The sequence below is a fragment of the Melospiza melodia genome, chromosome 12 (assembly GCF_035770615.1).
Source record: "Melospiza melodia melodia isolate bMelMel2 chromosome 12, bMelMel2.pri, whole genome shotgun sequence".
Classification (NCBI taxonomy): domain Eukaryota; kingdom Metazoa; phylum Chordata; class Aves; order Passeriformes; family Passerellidae; genus Melospiza; species Melospiza melodia.
Window position 1 is genome coordinate 9,775,580 of NC_086205.1, and position 23,659 is coordinate 9,799,238.

Sequence of the window (23,659 nt, forward strand, 5' to 3'; positions counted from 1 at the left end):
AGGTTATGTTTATTTGTGGCATGGTCCTACTTTAGCCTTACAGGCAAGAAAATATGCTCTGTTCGCTGAGATGCTGTCCATACAGCATCTACATTGTAGAAAATAAGGTTGTCCATGGTCAGACAACTCCATTTTGAAATAAAAATATCAGTTGTGTAAAATGTCTGAAGTGGTTGGGGTGAAGACAGGAGAGAACACAGGTGTTTTGCAAATAACCCTAGAGATGCAGTTCTGTCATTTCAGCTGTACTGCAGGGATTACCCACAGTAACTCTTTTGGTTTGCTTGGTATTTGTATAATTTTTCTTTCAACCCAGTGAAATTTTTATTACATCATTACTTCCTCCAGTTCTTCACACCTTACTCCAGTGTTCACAGATTGTTGATTCAGCAGGTGGCTGGAACTTACCTGTGTTTTCCATTCTTTTCACACTTGATGCCAGATTTTACCCTCCCAAACTTCTTTAAAAGAGAATGGGAACTCTCTTTAGTGTTATTCCCAAAACACCAAGCAAACAAACACCAAAACAAAAACAAACAAAACGCAAAACAAAACAAACCCCACTTTAATTCCAAGCTTTCGCAGGCTCTATTTATCATGAAGTCTGTAATTCTCTTCTAATTAACAAGTAAGCAAACACTTCTGTTCATTCCTGTTCTGGTGGATGCAATGGGCTGCAGGCTGTGTTAGCATTGCTGATGCTTTTACTGAAAAATCCATGTTTGTTTGTGCCTCTGTCTGTGTGTGTATCCAGTTAGTCCATAGGAAGTAGCAATAGTCCAAGGAGGTTTAATATCACAATTTCTACTTGTTTCTAATCTTAGTACTTGAGACTTGTTAAACATAGTTAGTGTTGTAGAAAGAAAAAGGAAAACTGTCTCTGCTGTAGTGATGTGTTTCCAGCATCTCGATGGGCTTGGATGGATGTTTGGATCAGTGAAGAACTTCAGTCTGCTCTTGTGATGAGATTGTTAAACCAAAAACCCCCAGGTATAATGAAATTTTATTAGAGTTTGTAAGAAATTTAATATGATATCAGCAAGGAGGCTTAATACCTCTTAAATTTGTTCCTTCAGAAGCTGCCTCTGTATTTATTACCCAAGTGAGGATTTTGAGTCATGCACTGAAGAAGTAGCAGTCTAGCCAAGGGCTTCTGTGTCACTGGCTCTGTCCCTCTCCTCTCCTCTCCTCTCCTCTCCTCTCCTCTCCTCTCCTCTCCTCTCCTCTCCTCTCCTCTCCTCTCCTCTCCTCTCCTCTCCTCTCCTCTCCTCTCCTCTCCTCTCCTCTCCTCTCCTCTCCTCTCCTCTCCTCTCCTCTCCTCTCCTCTCCTCTCCTCTCCTCTCCTCTCCTCTCCTCTCCTCTCCTCTCCTCTCCTCTCCTCTCCTCTCCTCTCCTCTCCTCTCCTCTCCTCTCCTCTCCTCTCCTCTCCTCTCCTCTCCTCTCCTCTTTTTGCCTTGAGACACGATTTAGGGATGGACAAATGCTAAAGAATAATGCTTTAAACAGCAGCCTTCCCGGCAGGCCTGCACTGGGAAGTGGGAACCTGTAACACTGACTTGCACAAATGTGTTCAATGCCAGTAAAACACAGGTCTGAGTAACAGCAGAAATTGAAATGTTGGAGTGGCAGTGGCTGTGACAGGGCCGTATTTGCCTGCCTGCAGGTGACTGCTGCGAATCCTCCTGCACACTCCCAGATCTGCATATTTCAGCAGAGTTTTACAGAGCAGCTTGTGTATTTTCCAAATGGATTGGTCTTACTTGCTGGAAGGTGATGGAATGTCAGAAATCTGCTCTCAAAATTTCCATATTTTCCTGAATAAATTTGTTGTAAAAGGTGGCTTTTATTACTGAAGGATATTTCTAAAGACCGTTTGATTCTTTTTTTAATGCACCTGTGTATATGTGTGGAAACACACATGCAATTTTCTTCTGGTTTTGGTTTTCTAATGTGTTTCATAGAATCCAGGTTCTCTCTCCTCTGTCAATATTTGTGATGGGTTAATGATCAAACTCTTGACCTCATGGCTGTTCCTGCTGTGCATCCAAATCTCTTTTCTGTCTTCCTCTAAAAAACTAAAGGAAAAAGTGAGTGTAATTGCATGGTTCTGTGTAGGTGAATTCACTCTGGATCCTGTGTTTTTGAAAACATGCTGCAGTAAGCAGAGGGGTACATGCTGCTGAATCCTGGTAAATCATTCAGCGTGGGAAGGTAATGCCAAGAAATCCCAACTTCTCTCTGTGCCTGTCACTCCCAGGTACGTGGTGGTTGGTGCCTGGCTGGGCTTGGTGTGGATTTTACTTGCCAAGACTGTCAGGAATTGCACAGTGCCTGCTGGGACTGCTGGAGCTCCTGGCTGGTTGTGCATCTGCCCTTGGCACAAGAGCCAGCACAGCTGGGACTGGGACTGGGCTGTGGCTGGGAGTGGCACCTGCTCCCCTGGAGTCTGGCCCCTGCACTCCTGTGCTCCCCATGGCTTTTCCACGGGGACTCTGGCTCAGGCCCTGCACCACAGCCTGATGTTGAACATCACGATGTCAGAGCTGTTCCTGAGCTCTTACTGGAAAGTTGAGTACCACCCTTGGACAGGAACAGCACCGTTGAGTTCAATGTGACACCACATATCCTAAGCTCAGGTCTTTGTTTCTGTCATTCTTCCCTCCAGCACCGTTTCCCTGTGGCCTGATCAAAGCCAGGTGGGCTCTGGATGAACAGCAGCTGGGGCTGGAATGGCTCTGCAGAGGCCAATGGGAGCACAGGGATGTTGTGCCCAAGTGGATTGAGAGCACAGAGGGCACAGTTAGAGCTGGAACATGGTGATGCTGGGGAAAAGGAGACTTTAAAGGATGCTTTTGGACAGAGTGTGAGCACAAAGGTTGACAGTTGGACAAATGGGGATGGCAGGAGATGGTTTCAGCTGGAACAAAACTCTGGTGGGCTTTGTGACCCAGAAACCACTGTGGGACAGTGCTGCAGTGTAGGGAGATAGAATATAAGAAAATAAAGATGGTGTAGAAAGTAATCTTATCCCTAAGGAGCTGCAGCTGGGCCAATTATCAAAGATCAGAAGCAGGCCTGGCTTTAACAGGCCACAGCTGTAACCAATGAGAAGAAGATGCTATAAAAGAGTGGGGTGGCTGGGTGAGAGGGGAGCTGGAGTCAGTGGCTGCTTTGTGAAGAAAGAGTCAGAGCTCTGAGGAGATGCCCATGAGAAACACCAAGAAGGTATGGAACCTTTGTGATAGGAGACAGCAGTATGGAACCCCTGCCATAAGATGACAACACTGCAGGACAAGAACTGGCTGTCCCTGAGCACCCCGAGGCCATGGAGGAGACACCAGGCCTGGCAGGCCCAGGGTGAGCAGGGCAAGGGTCCTGCAGGACAGAACGAGACCACAGCACCTGCAGCCAGGCAGGAAGGAAATGGGGGAAATGTAACAGGGAAAACCAGTGATGGGAGGGCTCTGGCCAGAAGGGAACAGGGGCTGTTCAACCTGGGACTGGGGAGGTGGTTTGGACACACCTCAGCCCACCCCTCACGCCACCCAGACAAGCATCAGCTCTGCTTTGGAGCACTCTGACTCCAAGGTAACAGGAGGAGAACTGTGTCATTGTGGACATTGCCCCTGGCAGGTAATAGTTCCAGTTCCATAAACACACCTGAATGCTTTCTTACTTTATCATCACTGGGTCTGTCAGGAGGAGCAGAGTTCATCAAGCCATTATAAAGTTATTTTTTCAGGTCAGGAGCAATAGAACCACATGTATTGCTCAGTCTTCTGCCAGGCTTTTTGATAATAGGGACCTTAAATACCTTTATCAGTCATCCCCTATCTTGCTTTTGGACTGGAATGTTAATACCCTATTAAGTCTGTCAGATCATCTGTGCTTTCAGGTTGTGTCTGCACGTCCTTGGGAAAGCCAGGCTTTGCCTCCTTTTGGAAGGCTGGTAATTTTTACAAGGCAAGTTCCAGGGCCAGCTGAGGTTCCTTAGAACACTGAGCATGGTAAGGGAGGTAAAACTGAGGGCTCAAAGGTGAAGGCAAGGGCATGTGGCAAGCAGGGACAACTGAAGTGTTTGTTTCCATTGTCTTGTTTTGGATTTTAAATCGTGGTTTGGGGCACTTTTTGTGCATGTCCTTATTTGTCACTAATTTTACTCTGTTGTAGCTGGTCAGTGTCCTAGTGCTACGTGGGGGATTGTGCATAGAAATTCTCATCTAAAAAACCCTCATGTTACCCTCAGTCTGTTTTACCCCTCTTAGGATGTAGAAGTAACCCTCATAAACGGTAGGACTGGACTGTAGCACCAGAGCTACAAAAAAACTGGGGGATGAAAAAAAAGAATCACTTTTGACCCCTGAACCTCCCAGGCCAAACAGACTCTGTGAAAAATAATTGAACTGTGTTGAGCCAGTGTTTCATCTGCCACTATGGCAGTAAAGAATGTCCTGGCTATCAAGAAATTAATTAAAACTAAAAAACCCCCAAACCCTAAGCCTGTGAAGGGCTCAGCATGCTAAACACAGCTGAGGTGGTTACTGCATTATACACAGACCTGGAGAAAGCAGGAGCAGAGCTCTTAGTGCCCCAGCCAGCACAGCTCTGTTACTGTCATTCCCTCCACTCTCACAGGGGCAAATTCAACCCGTGACCCCGACACAAACTTGCAAACTCTCCATGACTGGTGCCAGCAGTAACTCAGCCAACGCCAGGATCCCCACAATTACAGACTACTCATTACAAAACTCTGCTCCTGCAGCACAAAGGTGACTTTTCTTAATGGAAAAATGACAAATGCCAATTACCTGTACAAGACTCCTCTTATTGGAGGGAAGCTCAGCAGAGACAGCCATTTTCAGAGATAGAGGCAAAGAAGCCACAGAGTACCAGATGTTATTCTACTGTCGGTCTGTAGCAGCAGGAACAAAGAAACAGCATAATCCTCTCTAACATAAGAATGTTCTCCTTCCCACTGGTAAAACAGACTTTTGCAAACTCACTGGTAAGCCCCAGTGACATTTTAGCTGGAAGCTGCTGGAATTTTTCATGCTCAATCTCTTTGCTTTCTTTTTACATTAGTCTTCATGAAAAGAAAATCCTTTGCATGGAACACAATCAATACTTCTAAATCAAAAGTAATAGTTGCAGATCTCCAAAGACATAACAACTGATTAATAAAGCAGTGAATAAAATGGACAAAGTTGAACAAAAAAATAACCCCTCAGTTTTTCCACATCCCAGGTGGTCTGTGTATACCTTCATCTGAGCAATGAACAGGCAGTCCCCCTCCCAAAAAAAACCCAGATGTTTTATTTTTTAAAGTGTTGCAATACAACAAATACATGATCTGTACAAAGGACACAACAGGGCCAGTTTAAATACAATCAGGAGAAAGGAGTCCCCATATTCACAGTCCTCAGACAACATCTTCTACCAGAACCTGAACCAACAATTTTAAGGGTTCACTTAAAAAACAAACTAAAAAACCAAACCCACCCCAAACAAGTTAAAAAATTTAAAGGTCTCCAAAGAGTCTGTGGGTGTATTGTCTTACAGCAGAGCTCATGGGGCATTCTGTGAAGGGTCACAATGGCATCTTATTGCCCTCAATGCTGATTTTCACTGCATGGGCCGTTCTGCTTTTTTTCCTGATATCTGTGAATTTCCGCATCTGTTTGTCCAGTCGACTCACCCCTTTCTTAGAGGTCCCCTGGAACTTAAAAAATAAAACTAATAATTACCACTGAAAAAAAGCAGAGGCCCCAGAGGTCCAAGGCAAGCGGCACATGCGAGGCTGCGCCTGGCAAGGAGCTGGGGGAGCCACTGGGCCCAGCTGCTCTGTCTGCTCTCCTCCCAGAAGGGGAAAATGCCCCCCAGTGTCTGCAGGGCTGGGCTGGAGGCAGTGGCACTCACAGCCATCACAGTGCAGGGTCAATCACTGCGGAGCTGGGTACCGTGTGGAAATTTTGTATCTATTGGCTGCAGCTGTCAGAACCACAGGGCACCAGTGTCACCACTCTGGACTTCTTGCAGGAGGCAGGAGGGTTAGACACAGATACACTGTGACTAAGGCTGACACATCAATTTCAGGCTGCCGTTTATTTTAAAGGTCAGGGATTAGTATTGAGAAAGCAAGGGATCACTGAACAAAGGCAGTGTAAGGGGTAGCAAAAAGAAATGCCTAAGCTGACCATACAAGCACTGCATTTCATCTCTGTGTTTGAACTGCAAATGAAAACCAGGTGGCGTAACAGTTATTCTGCACAGATTAATTCAGTGATGGTGTGCTGAAACACCACTGAAGACAAACAGCAAGGACCTTGCAAGCTATAGCCAGTGCTTCCCAGAAGGCAATTTTCCTTAACTGGACAACAGAAACAGGAAGTGATGGAAACGTGACACTTTTAAGGTTGGGAGAAACAGTGATATCCAAAACATGCTACTTAGGGTCTGAAAAACACATCCATTAGAAACTTGTTCCCATGGCTAAGGAAGGTGTTCCTGACATGCTGATTTTAAATAAGGTTTACTCATAAATCTGTTCACTATTCATCGAAATTATACCTAAAATTTCACAGTGATGTTTAAGAAAATATCTTTTTAAAAACAAATAAATATGAAGCTTAATATGAAGTCAACAGTTATCTATGGCTTGTGCTCACCTCTTCCTGTCACTGTTAGTTTGTGGCAGCCCTGCTTACAGCACTGAAATGCAGACCAGGAACTGTCAAAGCAATTCCCATTGATGCATGTTCTCCTAACCCACACTCACAGCAGAGGATTCTTCTCCCCCGGTCTCATTCTGTAGCTCCCATCAGCCACCCCTATTGTCTCACATCATTCTACTTCCTTGCAGGAGCAGGTGTGAAAACACCTCACTGTGCCCCAGTCAGAGGTCAGCCACAGACACTGCATGCAGTGACACGAGCTCCTGTACCAAGGGCTAAGAATGCCCATGTGTTGCTTCAGGTGAATCTGGAAAACCTAATTGTGTCAGAGCAGCATTCAAAACCACAGGTGGTGCAAAGCCGGTTTTGAGCACAGGTATTTTCGCTGAACTCCTGTCATTTGGGTACCCTGAAGCTGTGCAGGCAGGAGCCATGGCAGAGGTTATGTGCTAGAGCCTGTTTTCTCCTGTACAAGTTCCCTTGTAGGTCACAGTACAGACATGAGAGAATTCAAGGAGAGTTTTCCAGGTTAAAGTTAGGGTGTACACACTCCTGTCCTGCATGTGCAAACTGCCAACAGCTGGAGCACATGCACTGTTCACACCTCCCTCGAGGGATACCTCTCCAACTTGGGAAGGCAGTGGAATGGCTACAGGGGCATCCTGTTGCCTTCAATGCTGAACTTGATGGCCCGATGCACTTTGCTGAGTCGTTTCTGTTCAGCAAACCGTCTCTTGTGCTTTTCCAAGCGACTAATACCTCTCTTAATAGTCCCGGGCTAGAAACAACATCTCAATTAATGGACAGAAGGAGAAAGAACAGCAGACAGCACAGCAATTGTTACTTCTCCCACTTACACACATTCTACCACATATACCCCTTTAAATGAAACTGTATGAGTAGATGGATGAAGACAAAGCAACACAAAGGCCTCCATGGAAGCTGTTCGTGTTTACCAAAACCTCAAAAGTTTCCCAAACTCAAATATTATTAGAACATGATACAAAAGCTGGGAGAGGTATAAAAACATCAGTGCAGTGACACAGGTACTGAACTGCAGCTTTAGCTCAAAATGCTTTAAAGCAGGAGGCCTGCAATCACATTCTCACCTGAGAGAGAAATTCTAGAAAAGTTAACTCAAAATCTCTTTTTGGTCAGAGATATTTTCCTGTGAAAACACGTGATGAGCTTACTGTCCACACTCACTACAAGAGGCCCTTGAAAGAACTACCCTCCTGTACAGAAACCATGGTGATATGGTGACAGATGCCCAGGCCTAGGAACAGTCACCAGGCCACTGGCAGTGCTTACCCTGGAGGACTCCATCTCTACGTTCCACTTGGGCCTGACGACGTAGTCTTTGTTGGAGGGCATTGGGACCCTGGCACGGGCACAGAACCCAGGGTCCCCGGGCCTGAGAGCCCTGTGGAAAAAAGGATATGACTGTTATGGACAGATCTTATCCAGAAAGAAGTAAAGCCACCCAGTGTGCTGTCCTCTGAAACACACTATATACCACTGCCTCTAAAACCTCTACAGAAATTCCACAGTAGTAGTGCCACCACAATATTTCACTTAAAAAAACCCCAACAAACTATTTATATATCCAACTTACTTTTCTTCTCCTGTTAATACTTTCTCCAGATCCCTACGGGGAGTCTGACCACCAGAGCTGCAAGAAAAATAAATATTTATAGGCATCTATACACAGAGAAAGAAATTTTAAAAGACAATAAAGTATGTTAGAAGATAAGAGAGACTTTAACTGACTACCCTTTTACCCTTTTCATTTCCTTTAGTATTTACACACCACTTGGTTTCTCTTGAGGGAGCCTTAAAGAATTCCATGTTTCTGCCTGCTATTCCTACCTGCTCATTTTCCTTCGATGAGGCATCTGTTCCAAATCTCTCTGTTCTCTCTCTTCTCTGGTCATGCCTTTGTAGTTTGAGGTAAGGCCAAAAATGGGTCGAGACCATTCATCTATTAAAAAAATTATTAGTTAACAAAGACCAGGCTTTTGTTTCTCTTAAACCACTCTGGTGATCAAGTACAGCTTTGAAAGTTTGTGCCAAGTATTTATGCTTCCTTTCAACCAAATGATTTTTGAGCCCTTAGTATTTAATGGAAAACCAGCCTTGTGAACAGAAAACAAGAGCTTTCATCCCCAAAGTCTCTTTGTTGCCTGCTCTTCTAGAACATCTCCAAGCTCTCAGAAAGAATACTCAGTGTCAGGACCTCCTGCACAACTCAGGAATGCTGTTTTAGAAATATGCAGAAAAGGTCCTAAAGAATGTAAGTTTATCATCAGTCTGCAGCCATTCGGGATGGAATGCACTCCACATGGAGTACAACTGAGTAGTAAACGAATGTCAGTCAGCTCAGTTCTCTCTGAAGTCCATGGAATAAACAGCCCTCTGGCAGCACCTTCATGCCTTTTCAGCATATCCAAACGATCTGGACCATCAGCCAAGAGAGAACCCAGCAAAACAAATGCCATCCTCTGGCTTAAGACAATGGAACAGGCGCATGCAGAAGCCAATGTAACAGTACTTGTTAAGAGCTGTACAGAGTTATGAAACACATCAGTGAGGTTCCTACACTGCAGAATCTTTTCTACAGACAACAGCAGTGCATCAGAAACCAAAGCAGAAGTTCCATTCATCACCAGAGGGATCTCAGAGGTCACAGGCACGTTTACATACTGATCAGCTTCCCAGCCATGTCCTTGTTCGGTCTCGACTCCTTGGGGTGTTTGTACAGGTACATCACAGCCCGTCCAATGCCGCTGTGCTTCAGAGTCTCCTGGCTCACACTGGGCAGCTGCAGACAAAAGGAAAAGTCAGATAACAGCAATAAATTATGTCTGAACATTAATGGTGTCATTGAACTTTGCAGAAATACCTTTCACTTCAACCAGCTTAGAAAATTTAAGGTTTTCGTTGTCCCACTGGGAATTGTTTAAAGTATCAAACACCTAAATCTAGCAATCTGCCATAACATTCTTGGTTTATACACAAAATTAGGTAGCTTTCTAGAAATTTTTATTCCAAATGCTCTCTAGTTTAAATTACCCCAAAACTATGCTACTGCCTTCAAATCATTCATTCTATAAATAAAAACTTACATGGCAAAGACACTCAAGCAATCAGCTTAGCCAGACACCGAAAGCCTACACTGAGTGTGTGCACTGCACACTGTAACAGAGCAGAAAAGAGAAGGGATCACAAGGGAAAAAAATTCAGGGATGTATAGCAAGCAACTCTTCACCTAAATTTGGATATAAACCTGAAACAGGAAGGCAGGGCCAAATCACCTACACTCTTTTGCACAAGCACACCTGTTGTGCAGGTTGCTTCCTTGAGTGTTTCACTGCACAGCCCATCGGCAGAGCTGTAGTTCATTTATCACCTCACATTTCCCTAAAGCACATGACTGTAAAACTGTGGACAAGCTCCAAATCAAATGTGGAAAGTCAGGTCCAAACCTCTTGCAGGATCTTCAGAAGCTCCTCTCTTATCTTTAGTGCTGGCAGACTTCGGTCTGGTAGAGGAGAAAGCCACTCTTTGATGGCAGACATAACACCACTATCGATGAAAGTTTCTTTGAGATCCTGCCTAAAAGGTTTAAATTAAGAGAAGCCCATAAGTCATGTAATATAGCAACATCTCAAGTTGTGATGTCCCCTCAGGAAAATAGCATAATTGAGTTTCTTTCATGTTAAATTTGAGAGGGAAAATTATGTATAATTTTATGTTTTTGAGGTCACCTAGCTTCAGCATTTACTTGGAATAAAAACAGTGTTTTTCTGCATATTCAGTATAGCTGTAGTATAACTCCATGGAATCTTACAAATTCTGACTATTGCCCAGGGTTGCAGTTAACTAGAATGACAACTCACTTTTTAAGATGCATAACTACAGTTGGTAGCAAAGTTAATTTCTTTAGTGCTGGTTTCTTTTGCGTATTCAGCTGACGATCCTCCTGTAGAGAGTTGAAGAATCAGCACAAGTTAATCAAAGAAAGAAATCAGCAACTCCCATTCTTTGCAACACTTACAAAGAAAAAGACTAGTCTATTAAACTAGAAGTGCAACTTTGGAGGGATTACACTAATTTTGTCCCCTGCTCCACAGCTCACCAACAATTATGCAACAACTCTGAAAAAAAGGTCATCACTTTAGTCAGTATTTCCCAATAAAGCATCACATTAGGAGAGTGCTCCTAAATTTACTTTTTTTTTTTTTCCAGTTCATGACTTAGACTGACTACAATAACTGGAGGTCCTCTATACTGTGCACAGATAACACTTTCTTAGTAAAGCCTCACCTGAAAAACAGAAAAATAGCTAAGCAGAACAATGGGAAGGGAGAACATGTATTTTCACGTGTGTCATTTCAAAATTACTTCCATCCAAGGCCTGACTATCACTATCTATTCAAAACTTGTAACCCATACCAAAACCATCCAATGCAATCAACAGATTTCTGTCCAGCTCCGGTAATTCCTTTCTATTTGTCCTAATCCACTGAAGGCTCACTCTGTGCAATGTTTGTTTTATTTCAAGGGAGAAGATTCTTCTAATGCATCTCCTTCCCTCTTCCTGCCCCTGTACTTCCAACTTTGACACCCCATTTGAAACATCTGGCTGTCATCTTGTCTGAGAAAGGCTTTCCTGTCAAGCCCAAGAAGTTTCAGTTGCCTTCCAGATTGCTTTCTTACTCTTCCCATCTTTCTGAACTCATTATCCAGATCTTGTTCTCAGACAGATGCTTTTGTTGTTGCTATTTGTAAAGCTCCTCTAGTTTCTAAAGTCATGTATATCCCTCAATTGGTTTTAATGTGTTTTGCTGTTTATTAATTTGATTGCTACTCCAACAACACAGAAGACACCTGACAAAAAGCAAGATCCCAAATAACCTTCCACAGGAAGATAGTAAACATTTCTCCTAGAAAAAGGCAGAAGGTCCCATGAATCTTTCTTCTGATGTCATTACCACAGCACTGTCATTCAAGCAATTTGGAAAAGGACTCTTCTCAGAAACAAATACCCAAGTATGACACATGCCAGTAACATCATAATGAAATTAAAGCATAGTCCCTTTCTCAGTATTTAACATACTACCAGGTGGTTTACAGAGCACCTATATATCCCTTTTTAAAGAAGTTGATCTCAGCGGATGGAAGTTTAGCAATTGACCTAATTTTAATATTTAAAAATTAGCACTCTATCAAAATTTCAACAGTGTTTTCATTTAGAACAGCAAAATAACATTTAGGGTTCTACAGATATTAGAAGCTTTCCATAGTGTACAGATTACTCCTGCTGAATACAAGCCAGATTTTTCTATCTTATTAATCACACAGTTTTCCCATAGAAGGGAACTGAATTTCAAGGTGTGTTTGGAGCCTGGAAAACTGACCTCAGCAGCTTCATTCATCTTCACAATCATGGCACTGACCACATCATCTGCATCACTGATGAAAGTGCCCCCGTCACGGTTCCGCCTGCGCTTGCCGCTCATGCTCTTCTTCCTCTGCAGCATCATGTCAAAATCTGACATGAAGTCCATGCTGAAACACAACCACAGTGTTAATGATGGGCCTGGGCAGGAAATAATTTTGTGTTTCTCTCGTGCACAAACACTGTGTCTCAAGGTCCCAGTGAGATAGTTAATTATCCTCAGTATGCAAAATGCAAAACTAGTAAAGGGCTCCAATGGCTCCAGACCTTGCTGTAATACCCAACATGTGCACACCTGCAATATCCAGGGTCCATAACGCCCTTTCACCAAAATCTGGCATTAACAAAGGAATATGTAACACAATGACTTACTGCTTCCCTCTTTTGATGTTATCATCAGAGTCTGATTCATCTGCTGTCTCCTTCATATCTCCATCACCTTTCTCTTCCTCCAAATCCTCCTGGTTAAAACCCTGATGAGTACAGAGAGTGCAAATCAGTGTATGGATCAGGACTGAGCATCTACTCAGGTAGCTGACACTAAAAAATCTTCAGGTAAGTCTTCAGAGGATCTAGAAAGATGAACAGTCTTTTTTATTCCCCCTGTGACTACTATCACACCAACAATTCTCCCAAAAGATGAGAAGATGAGCTGTAAATGTTATTTAACCCAAAGAGTACCCCAGTGAGTCTGGTAGATACAAAACTGACCTGATGCAGCATATACATTCTCTTCAGATCTAGCAAGTCAACAGGAGACATTCACAGTAACACTTACCGTAAATTCCTCCTCTTCCTCATCACCAGATTCTCCAAATATATCTGCAATCAGGTTCCTGTGAAGGTAACAGCCACATTTATCTACTTCGACTACAACAAGATGTGCCTTTTCTGCAAAATCTCTAATGACTGTATGAAGATCTCCCTTTTGTTCTGTCTCCTTCTACCGACCTTTCTCTTCATGCCACCAATGAAGGTGAACAGTCATTCTCTGGTTGGGATTTATCCATTCACCATGGTTTTCCATTCCCCATCACTCCCCCTGTCTAAAACCCCAATAGAATTCATATTCTCTTCCACTTACTCTTGTTCATTTCCAGATTCACTGTCACTGCCAAACAGATCTTTCCCTTTTTTCTTCCCAGCATCCTCTTTTCCTTCTTCTTCCTCCTCCTCACTATCGGATACAGCATTTTTCTTCCTTTTGTCAGATTTCTCTGAAGCAGCGTCACTGTCCGATTCTTCAGCATCAGAAAGGATTCGTACCTTTTTTGCAGCTGCCAGCAGAAAGGAGCATTACTACATGTCCCAGTAACAGAGGGGACAACTGTTACTCTCAAATTAATCTCTGACTAGTCTTCCAACACCAGACCATTGCCATTTCCTAAAAAGCATATCCATTCTGAAGTGTTTTATTAAATCAGCAAATGGAGCTTCCATACACCACATCTATTCATAAAAAAAATTGCAATTTCAAATCTCTCACCTCCAGTATATGAAAAAAACACACAGGAAAAAATTACTAGAGAACCAGCAATGAAGTAAATAAATAACAAACTATCATGTCACCAGATGCCAGTTAGATCCTTACAGTCTTTTGTTAGACCTACTTATTACTCAGAAGTGTTAGATACACATTCACACAGCAAAGCAGTCAGAACAACAGCCTCTGCAAATGCAGTTCTGCTCCAAAACGAAATCTGATTTATGGTTTCTCAACTTAAGATGCTTTATTCACACAAAAGCAATGATTTAACTTTCACACCACTACCTGTCACAGCACAGTATAGTTTCTTACGTGTTTTCTCATTGTCATCCTCACTATCAGAAAGGATGGCTGTTTTCCTCTTCACTGTCTTTTCTTCCTCTTTTTCATCTTCATCACTGTCTGATATTTTACGTCTCTTAGGAGCTTCGTCTTCACTGTCAGAGCCCTGAAATCCTTTCCTTACATGTTCATTATCTGAATGATGAGAGTCATTCTGCACCTTTTCCTTCCTGTCCTCCCCATCGCTATCTTCAGACTCTATCTGCTTGTGTCTGGACACATCCTCGCTCTCCGAGTCGCTGGCTGGCTGCTTCTGAGGCTCCTCACTCTCGGAGTCACTGGCTGCCTGCTTCTGGAGCTCCTCACTCTCAGAGTCGCTGGCTGCCTGCTTCTGGAGCTCCTCACTCTCAGAGTCACTGGCTGCCTGCTTGTGTGATTCCTCATTTTCAAAATCACTGCTGTGATCCCTTGGAGGGTCTCCATTGTCAGAGTCACTCGCTCGATGATTTAAGGTCTCTTCATTTTCAGAGTCACTTAAATGCCGGTTTGGACGGTCCTCAGTATCAGAGTCACTGTCCTTCTCTCCATGAGCTGCTTCATTTTCTGAATCACTCACATTGTGATTTGGGGGCTCCTCGTTATCTGAGTCACTTTCTTTTTGCCTTGGGTTATCTTCATTTTCAGAGTCTGTCATATGAGGCTCTACGCCTTGCCCATCATCTTCTCCATCACTGTGTTCATTCTGAAACAGAAAAATAATCTCAGACAACTAAGCAAAAACACCTTAAAAAGAAAAGATGTTCTGTATTTTTGCTTGTCCTTCCTCCAATGTGATTACCCAAGGTGCTGCAAACTGAAATAGTGTCTATGTAAAAATAATTAGACAATCTGCATCAAAATACTATCAAATACTTCACATCAAAAAAGTATTATCAATGGAAGTATGTCCATCTTGCAGCTCCACGGTATTTTGCAAGTGGTAACAGAATTCACAGAACACTTAAATGAGCATTTCTAAGAAGGGTCCAGCTGCTCAAGGGTAAAGGCTTAGTGCTTTTATTTTAATAGGTCAGGCCTTCAAAGTGGTTTAGTTGAAATTCCCAGTAACAAAGCAAGAAAGAGTATCTTGCATTTGTCATTTTATTTTCCTGAAGATCTCAAACAGATGTTTCCTGTGTGAAGTACACCTTACTGAAACAGCACAGGCATTATGCTCCAAATGAAGCTAACGCCTGTTCCTTCTTTGTCGAGGAAACCTATTTAAGAACAACTCAAGAGCAAAAGCCTAGCAAAAGACAAGAATAAAGTTTTAGTCAGACCTTTCAGAGTATAACTGTTAACAGTCTTTGTGTTTGATTCAACAGCTCTCTCCCCTGGGCTGACAGCTCCCCTGCTTATCCAGACACCCAGGATAATCCATGCACAAACAAACCCACCTGGCAACTTCAGAACTGAAACAATCCTTTGACTTTTCTACACACCAAGAAATATTGAGGCACATGCTCCATTTTTAAGAGAACATCTCAGAAACCACCTTACTAAGTATAATTACTTACAGCATCATTGTTTATCTCCAACATCCAAAATCTACTTGGGAAAAAAATCTCAATTGCATTTACCTGAGAATATGAAATTAGACTTGAAAACTCATTCCATTAATTCAGCTCCCACAGCTACTGTCACCATAATCCTGTTTTCAGCTGAAAACAACAGCATTGTACAAGGAACTTCTCTTTAGCATACTCAACTCAAAGCCTCAATCAGGCTTTCCTCAGTCATTGTCTCAGCTATAAACTTTTTCTACTTGCAAACTGAGTATTTATTGTGATAGGAGATGCTTTAAGACCTACATGTCCTGAAGTTTCCAAATCTTTTTTTTCTGCAATTCAATTTCTTTGGAAACAGACTTTCTATTTTTATTTTCTCTAGTTGTTCTACTCCCACATCCAGACCCATAAAAAAATGTAGGTGTAGCTGCCCTACACCTACAACAAAGAATACTATTGATCTTTAAAATGCATGATGCAGGAAGAATTTTAAATAAAATTAATTTCAACTGCTTTTAGGAACTACTTCCTCCATAATTATGTTAAGTGGCAAAGAGCATTGCTTTTTAAGACTTTGGACTTCATATACTTATTTCTTTGGCTAGCACTTGATAAAGATCATCTAAATTACTGCAGAATGACTAACAGTGTTACTGAACAATGAAAAAAAAACCCAGGACCATGAAATTTTAAAACATGCACTACAAATATGACTTCACTAATTCCTTGTTATTTAATACTAACTACAAACAGCTGCTGTGACAATCAAAGTTGTTTTCTCTCTGCTGCTTGTTCCTGTCTCTACAGCACTGCATCTTTGGAATCTTTCATATTCAGAAATTCTCATTTCTCCTCACAGAAAGGAAACATGGTTCCGTCAAAACCTGAATCTGGAATTCTAAGGAAATATTAATATTAGGAAGTGACAGAATCTAGGATGCACTCAACTGCCCTCTGCTTGTTAATATTTTATTCCCTTACCAAAAAATCACTTTGATTGCCCTTCTCCTGCCTAGTATATCCCATGTAAACCTATCACAGGTGTATGTGACAGATCTTCCCTGACTGTATTACTTTAGACTAAAGAAAATTGCAGCTGGAACAGAACAGAAAGCAGATTGCACAGCAGTTACAGGTAAGGTCATTGAGAAACACTGAAATCAAACTAGTATCTAAAATGGTGGAAAAACAAGAATTAAATAATTTTTGTTACTGTATTTTGTGTGGGCTTGCCTGTCTTCTCTCAAAGTCAGATGGTGAATGCTGAATAATACTGATAAGTATGTCAGCGGTAATAAAGGATTTTGCTAAACAAACCCAAGGAAATTAATAAAAATAGTACTCTTTAAGATATTAGGACCATCACCTTCCCAGCTTCCAGTTTAGGAATTCTTTGGTGAGGAAATAAACAAAATTAAGAACCAACAAGAATCAGCAATGATTCTTCGTATTTCTAAGGTCAGAAGTGTGGCTGCAGGTTATACATGCACCTGTTCAAAATTAATCACTAAATTACAAAGAACTTCTCATGCAAAACCTTGGGGAGAAGACACTGTAATTACAGAGCTTTACTACTGGAGATTATCACAGGATCCCGAATCTTTAACCTGTTACTGCAAAGTGACAATCCCTGCTGACAATGAAGATGTTTGGTGGGGGAGAGCAGACACCCAGCAGTCAGACTCAGCCAGCGGTCAGAGCAGCTCAGCTGCTGCAGTGTGAGCACCCGAGGTGACACGGGTGGGTGTCCCTGCACACTCGGGGCACAGGGGTGTCCCTGCACACTCGGCTGTCCCTGCACGCTCACTCTGGGCACACAGCCGTCCCTGCACGCTCACTCTGGGCACACACCTGTCCCTGCACGCTCATTCTGGGCACACAGCCGTCCCTGCATGCTCACTCTGGGCACACACCTGTCCTTGCACGCTCACTCTGGGCACACACCTGTCCCTGCACGCTCACTCTGGGCACACAGCCATCCCTGCACGCTCACTCTGGGCACACACCTGTCCCTGCACGCTCACTCTGGGCACACACCTGTCCCTGCACGCTCACTCTGGGCACACACCTGTCCCTGCACGCTCACTCTGGGCACACAGCCGTCCCTGCACGCTCGGGGCACACGGGCACCAGCCCTGGAGCCCGCTGAGGAGAGCTGGGCCAGGCAGCAGCACTGTCAGTGAGGGCAGCGCTGCCCCAGAGCCCCCAGCAGCAGCACAGCTGAGACCCTGCCCAGGGCAGGACCTGCCCACTGCCCACACTGCAAGAGGCTGCTGCACACAATTCAGGAATCTGCATGCTTTGGAATATAATTGATATAAAAAGTGACCAACTTCCCAATAAAATGACAAAATGCTGCTGGGTATGCTTGATAGTCTTCACTTTCCCTTTTTCATTTGTTCATCTCTACAAACTGTTTTCAAAGAAATGAAGTATGTAATTTTTGAGTTTTCTAGTTTTCATTTTCAAATGACTGACTGAAAGATCAGACATCCTCAAACAAGAGTAGGTCTCAGGTAATTGCTACTGCATTTTTCTCTAATTCCTTTGCTTTCTTTTCTTCCTCCTCTTTATCTATAAACATTTTAATTGAGATGTCCTTGATTTTTGTTTAATGAGAGTTCTATAACATGAAGCTTTAGTACAGTATAAAATAAGGAATATATCAAAATCAAATTTACAGTGTTACACTTCTACATAAAAATTACAGCTACCAAGCAGTTTATTGGATCAACATGCAGCCACTTTTAAGAGCTACTTCTTTGATAATTTAGTAACTTCAACAAAATGGAAGCCATCCACTACAATTTCATGAGAGATGAGCATTAAACTAAGACCTACACAACCATCATGGGCATATCAGCAAGTTCCTCCTTTTTTTCAGGTATCACATATTTGTGTTTGTTAACAGTCACAGTCTAACCACAACTTAGTTCATGAAACAGCAGCAACTTGGTGGAAGTGTAAAAACGAAGTTATTACAGGTTTCTGTATGAGCCTAACTTGGACAAACACTGTAAACGTGATTTCAGATTCATTACTGTACTAAAACTAATTCTAATTGTCTAAAGCAGAATCAGTAAGGACATCAAGGAGAACATTTATAGATAAAGTGGGATTGGGGGAAGGAAAGCCAGAAAAGAATTGTGGAAAAGAAAAATCCACATACCTGAGACCTACATAAGTAATTCCTCAGGATTCCCCTTTTCTTTAAAGTTAAAAACCTGAAAGAAAAGTTTGAAATTTTAAAACTTCAGTTCTTTACATCTGAGTTCTAAATTAGAGGCAAAATAGTAATTAAACAGACTTAACTGATTAGTCTGCCTAAAAAGGTTTTATTACCTTTGAATGTCACTTCTCCCACACACTCCTAAAAATGAAGAATATAAGAGGATGAGAGAATATTTAGAGTAAATAATATGACAAATGACTGAGAGCTACTCCTTTCAGAGATGGCTGCTCCACATTATTGCTTTTTGAGTGCAAAGAGAACTCAACGGAGGGAAAGAAAAATTAAGACTTCATAGCAAAACAAAATATTTGAGTTTTAATTTGAGCTGAATCAAATAAAGCATGAAGGCTTGACAACTCTCATTTAGCATTGCTCAAAAAGGTGGCTTAGCTTGGCTCTTTTATTTTAATTGGCTTTGTGAAGTATTTTACCTACAGAGGAATATTCAATCACCATCACAGAACAAAGTCTTTAAAATACAGACACCTCAGCACATGAATTGGCCCAGTTAACAGTGATACCTGGTACCTTCTGCTCGCCTAAATCTGAAGAAGACAAGCTGCAGATGTAAACAACAGTCAGCTACCTTGCCACAGTAACTAAAATTAAAATCTCAGAGAAGTGCTCAGAAAAGTAAGAACCAATAATCAAACATAAACCAATGACACAGAAGAAAATGATTAATATCATTGTAGCAGCAGTGTGACTTTTCACACACTCATCACACTTTTCTTTCATAAACAGAAGTACTAAATTCCTCCAGACAGACAGTTATTTTCCCAGCCTGAGAAATGTGTTTCCTGCCACTGCAATTGTAGTTGTCACAGTGGCAGATGCTGCCTCATACCAAATCTGCTTCTTCCCTTGGAAATATCAACACCTATCAAAAAAAGTAAATTCCAAATGTGCTTTACAATTAAGTTCAAATACACGGGAAGAACTTTCATTTTATAAAATACAATTTTCATCTACTTTCTAACACTGAGGGAAGTATGAATTCAATTAAGGCAGGGCAAAAAAAAAGAAAAAAGAATTTAAAAAAAAGGATTGTAAATTATGCCAGTTTAGTCAAGCCTTCTCTCACATCAGCCTTTGTTGCATTTTAAGCAATTTCTAACATGTGTAACACTGAAAACCCAGTCACAGTAAATCCTGATCTTTCCATACAATACAGTAGAGTAGCAGAATGCTCTGAAATGGCTTTGACTACAGTTTTTATAAGTATCAAAAAGTTCTCTGTAACTTGGCTGGCAGAAGATCTGAATTCACAGGCTAAAATTATTCCTTCTGACAAAGACCTGATGTAGCTCTATTATGAGTCACAAAGAATTCTTAAAAATTAAATCTCAACTTCCCAAACTGCCCTAGAAATCTAAAGGGAGCCTTCTCTTTTACCAAAATCTCTTCTCAGACCAGTCAATCCACAAATGAAGTGACTCTGCCCCAGAAAACACCCTGGACCAAAACCTTTCCGTGCTGAACACTTCTCCAAGGGGGAACCACTTCAGAGGAAAAACACGTCCCACCTTAACCTGCTCCTTTGTGAATGACAAGGTGGAAACCAGCACAAGGCAGACTCAAGAGTCACTGTCCCCATCTGACATGAAAGCTGGGAGAGCATTTATTCTCTGTTAAGGAAATCACCACCTCCAAAGCACATGGTTTAACAGCACTGTGCAGAATTTCAGGTACAAATTCCTCACAACCCCGACATTTTATCTCTGTGAAATCGAGGCTAACCGAGTACAACTTACTCAAGTTCAGAACAGTGTGTGCTACCACAACAAGAAAAAAACCAAACAAACCCTCGCCAACGTACTTGTCAAGAGACTATCCAACGCTTTTTTATGGAAATAAAGTTTTGCCCGATGGAACTCTTAAGAGGAACTCAATAAACAGGTGTGTCTCGGTTACGAGAGAATGCCGCTTTAAACAACAACAAAAAAGAATTCAAAGAGTAAACTTTATCTAGATAAAGCTCCCTTAGTACCTCTGAATGGTGCCCTACACTCCCATTCTCCGATCCAGAATGTTGTTCGTTTCCTTCATCTTCCACATCAGATCCTGAGTCTCGCTCGTCTTGCACTGGAGTAGCTCCTCCATCATCTATTCCGAGATTTAAAAAAGAAAGTAAAACTCAGCGTTTAAAGGAACCGCACGGGAACCAGGCGGGCTCCCGCTCTAACGGGGCAGGGAATCGGGGGTGTCCGAACAAAGCACCCCAGCCACCCCCGGGAGCGCACAAATCCTCCCGCACCAAGCGGGGAGCGACCGCTGCGCTGCCCGGACACCGGACTGTTGCCAATAACGCCCTCAGCGCTGCCCTCGGGCCAGGGCCCCGCCGCTATGCCCCCGAACCCGCGGGCCCCGCCGTGCCCGACGCCCTCCCCGGAGGGTGCTGCGCGCCGCGCCGCTACCTGACTGCTCCCCGCCGTAGTAGTGGGAGTCCATGCCGCGCCCCGCGGTGGCGGCGGGCGCTGCCCCGGGCGCTCCCTCAGCGCGGCCCGGCCCGGCCCCGCCGCCTCGCACAGGAACAAGATGGCGCCTCCCCGCCCAGCAGCGCCCCCGCCCCGCGCGCACGGCGCGCTGGGTCTCGCGAGAACGCCGGGGCAGCGGCCGCCAGGGGGCGCTGGCCGCTCCGGCCGGCCCCGCCCGGTGGGCTCGGGCTCGGCCGCAACAAGCCGGGAACGGTTCGGTCTCTCCGCTTCGCTTCCCTCCCGCCCCACAGCCCCATCCTGCGAATACAGCTTGGTTTCAGCTTGACAGCTGAAACGCTGGGGAAACTGAAGGAGCCTTGGAGAATAAAACGCTATTTGTAACCCCTGCGTGACCACGCCAGCGCTCAGCTGCAGGGTGACCTGGCTGTGATCCTGGCAAAGGTGCTGCCGTGTCTGAGCCCTGCGGGAATTGCCAGGAGACCAAACCAGCCCCTGACACTGTATATGGCTGTTACACCAAACCAGCCCCTGCCACTGTAATTGGCTTTAGACCAACCCAGCCCCTGACACTGTAAATGGCTTTAGACCAAACCAGCCCCTGACACTGTACATGACTGTCAGACCAAACCAGCCCCTGACACTGTACATGACTGTCAGACCAAACCAGCCCCTGACACTGTAAATGGCTTTAGACCAAACCAGCCCCTGACACTAAATGGCTGCTCGGAACCACAGCCTGAGCTACCCGAGAGTTTCAACATCTCCCTTCTGCCAGACGAAAGGCCATCTGCTGCCATGCTTCCCACCATGACTAAGAGAAAAGATTTTGCCATTTAAATACTAGGTGAATTTATCTGCTCTTTACAAGCCCAGTCAGCAAGATTAACGTGCATCTCCACAAGAAGGTGGCTCCAGAGCTCAGGCACAGAGTGGGCTCTGATCCTGCGAGGGGGCTGCAATGCTCATGTTTGCAGCTGGCTGGAAGGGGACCCACCATGGCCATGGAAAGGAAGGACAGGCTCTCACCAAATTCAGGCCTGGCTGTCCTGGCTGAGCTCCAGTTCAATCTAGTTCATGTGTGGGTGGTTCCTCCAGATTTAGCCTTTCAGGATTGACTGAAAGTTCACCCTGAGCTCCCGGGGGATGGTGACTTCCGGAGTAAACCTGGGCAGGGCAAAACAATGCTGGTGTTTTTCAGGGATTGTTGTATTCTGTTTCAATAGCCTCTATCCTCTGAGAAGTAGCATTACTCATGTATTTGGCATGCACATGATATGCTAGTTGAGGGTTATTAGGGGTGGCTGCTGTCATTCCTGCAGCATTTCAAAATGATGAGTCTAATAAATGCCTACGGTACTGGTGACCTGTCCCTCAGTCTGTCATAACAGCACCTTCATTTTCTAGGGAAATACAAGTCAATATCAGACAGACAGAAAACTGCTGCCTCTGTCATCTGGTCTATTTCATAACAACAGTGACTTTTCTAATTCTGCCAGCTGCACCCTTGTTCACAGTCATAAAAATTTAGTAAATTGAGTATTTGGGCAAAATGAGTGTAATTCTTGTATGCTAGAGGCACCTTGGAGTGGATGGCAGAGAGGTTAAGCCATTATTAACCAAGATTTTCTGTCCAGCAGCAAGCACAGTTTCATGCAGGGAATTCAGTGTACCAGGCTAAACACAGCTAACTCTCAGGACTGAGTCATTACTCAACATCTTCTACAGTGAAACACTTAGAAGGAGAAGGTGGCAGTGGAGTCAGATGTTTGTCGGATACAATTCTAAATTCTTAGCAAAAATGCAGAAAACATTTTTTTTCCCCCTGAAAGCAGCTTCCATAAAATACAGATAATGTCTTTGTTTACAGCTCTACTGCTCTGGTCTTTTCCAGATAGCCACAAAGATCTTTAAGTGAGTTTCAGGACCACACTCTTAATGGTATCATGCCCTTTTTTCTTGTTCCCATATGATTTTTACTTCTTTTAGGTCTTTGCACTGTGCAGTTTCACTTCTATTCTGGAAGGAACAGGCATATGTGGCAGTATGTGATGGGAGGCTCCTGTCATTGCACTTCTCTGACTTCCATAAAGAAATTGAATGACTTTACACAACTGACTAAATAGAAGACAGGATGACAACTTTACAACACAACAAATAAAGGAATAAGGAAATAACCTGGGTGTAGTGTAACACAAAAAAATGGACAAGGGAAAACATAAATAGAAACTAACAAAAAAACCCCAAAATTCCCTGTTCAATAATGTGTACCAAGGTACCTGAAAATTGTACCAAGGTGCCTAGAAAACACAGAAATCTATCCTATACTAAAGTTCCAAGAGGATCAGAGTATGATGATAGTCTAGCTGGGAAATTAGTCCTTTAAAGGTATGTTTCATGTTCTGCAGTGATGGTGAGCCACCGTCCTTAGTTCCAGATGCACTGAGGCATCACTGATAAAAGATTAGAGATTTTGTGCATTTACTGAGAGTGGAAGGAGGCACAGAGGTTTCTTCCTAGTTGTTATGAATTCCAGCCTTTCTGA

The 23,659-nt window shown here is 43.3% G+C and overlaps 1 protein-coding gene and 1 long non-coding RNA gene across 7 annotated transcripts in view; both read right to left on the minus strand.

The window, feature by feature from the left end:
- Positions 1 to 5,290: 5,290 nt before the first annotated feature.
- IWS1 (interacts with SUPT6H, CTD assembly factor 1) lies at positions 5,291 to 21,188 on the minus strand. Of its 6 annotated transcripts, none has more exons than XM_063166780.1 (15): positions 20,670 to 20,785; positions 18,790 to 18,817; positions 18,617 to 18,671; positions 13,931 to 14,642; positions 13,217 to 13,409; positions 12,911 to 12,968; positions 12,505 to 12,605; positions 12,092 to 12,242; positions 10,571 to 10,653; positions 10,157 to 10,286; positions 9,375 to 9,492; positions 8,541 to 8,652; positions 8,287 to 8,343; positions 7,983 to 8,094; positions 5,291 to 5,719 (listed from the first exon to the last, which is right to left on the minus strand). In XM_063166780.1, the coding sequence occupies exons 4-15, from the start codon at positions 14,592 to 14,594 to the stop codon at positions 5,588 to 5,590; spliced, it is 1,911 nt and encodes a 636-aa protein (XP_063022850.1). In that variant the 5' UTR covers positions 14,595 to 14,642; positions 18,617 to 18,671; positions 18,790 to 18,817; positions 20,670 to 20,785; the 3' UTR covers positions 5,291 to 5,587. The 6 variants fall into 6 exon arrangements, with proteins under 6 accessions (XP_063022850.1, XP_063022844.1, XP_063022848.1 ...); XM_063166777.1 differs by lacking the exons at positions 18,617 to 18,671; positions 18,790 to 18,817 and adding exons at positions 7,292 to 7,449; positions 21,097 to 21,188 and having other exon boundaries at positions 5,582 to 5,713; XM_063166776.1 differs by lacking the exons at positions 18,617 to 18,671; positions 18,790 to 18,817 and adding exons at positions 7,292 to 7,449; positions 21,097 to 21,188 and having other exon boundaries at positions 5,582 to 5,719.
- Positions 21,189 to 22,177: 989 nt separating this feature from the next.
- The window catches only part of LOC134423617 (uncharacterized), a 35,353-nt gene continuing 33,871 nt past the window's right edge, over positions 22,178 to 23,659 (minus strand). The window contains exon 8 of the long non-coding RNA XR_010029153.1: positions 22,178 to 22,281. This is a non-coding gene — a long non-coding RNA (uncharacterized LOC134423617). The remainder of the gene's footprint in view (positions 22,282 to 23,659) is intronic.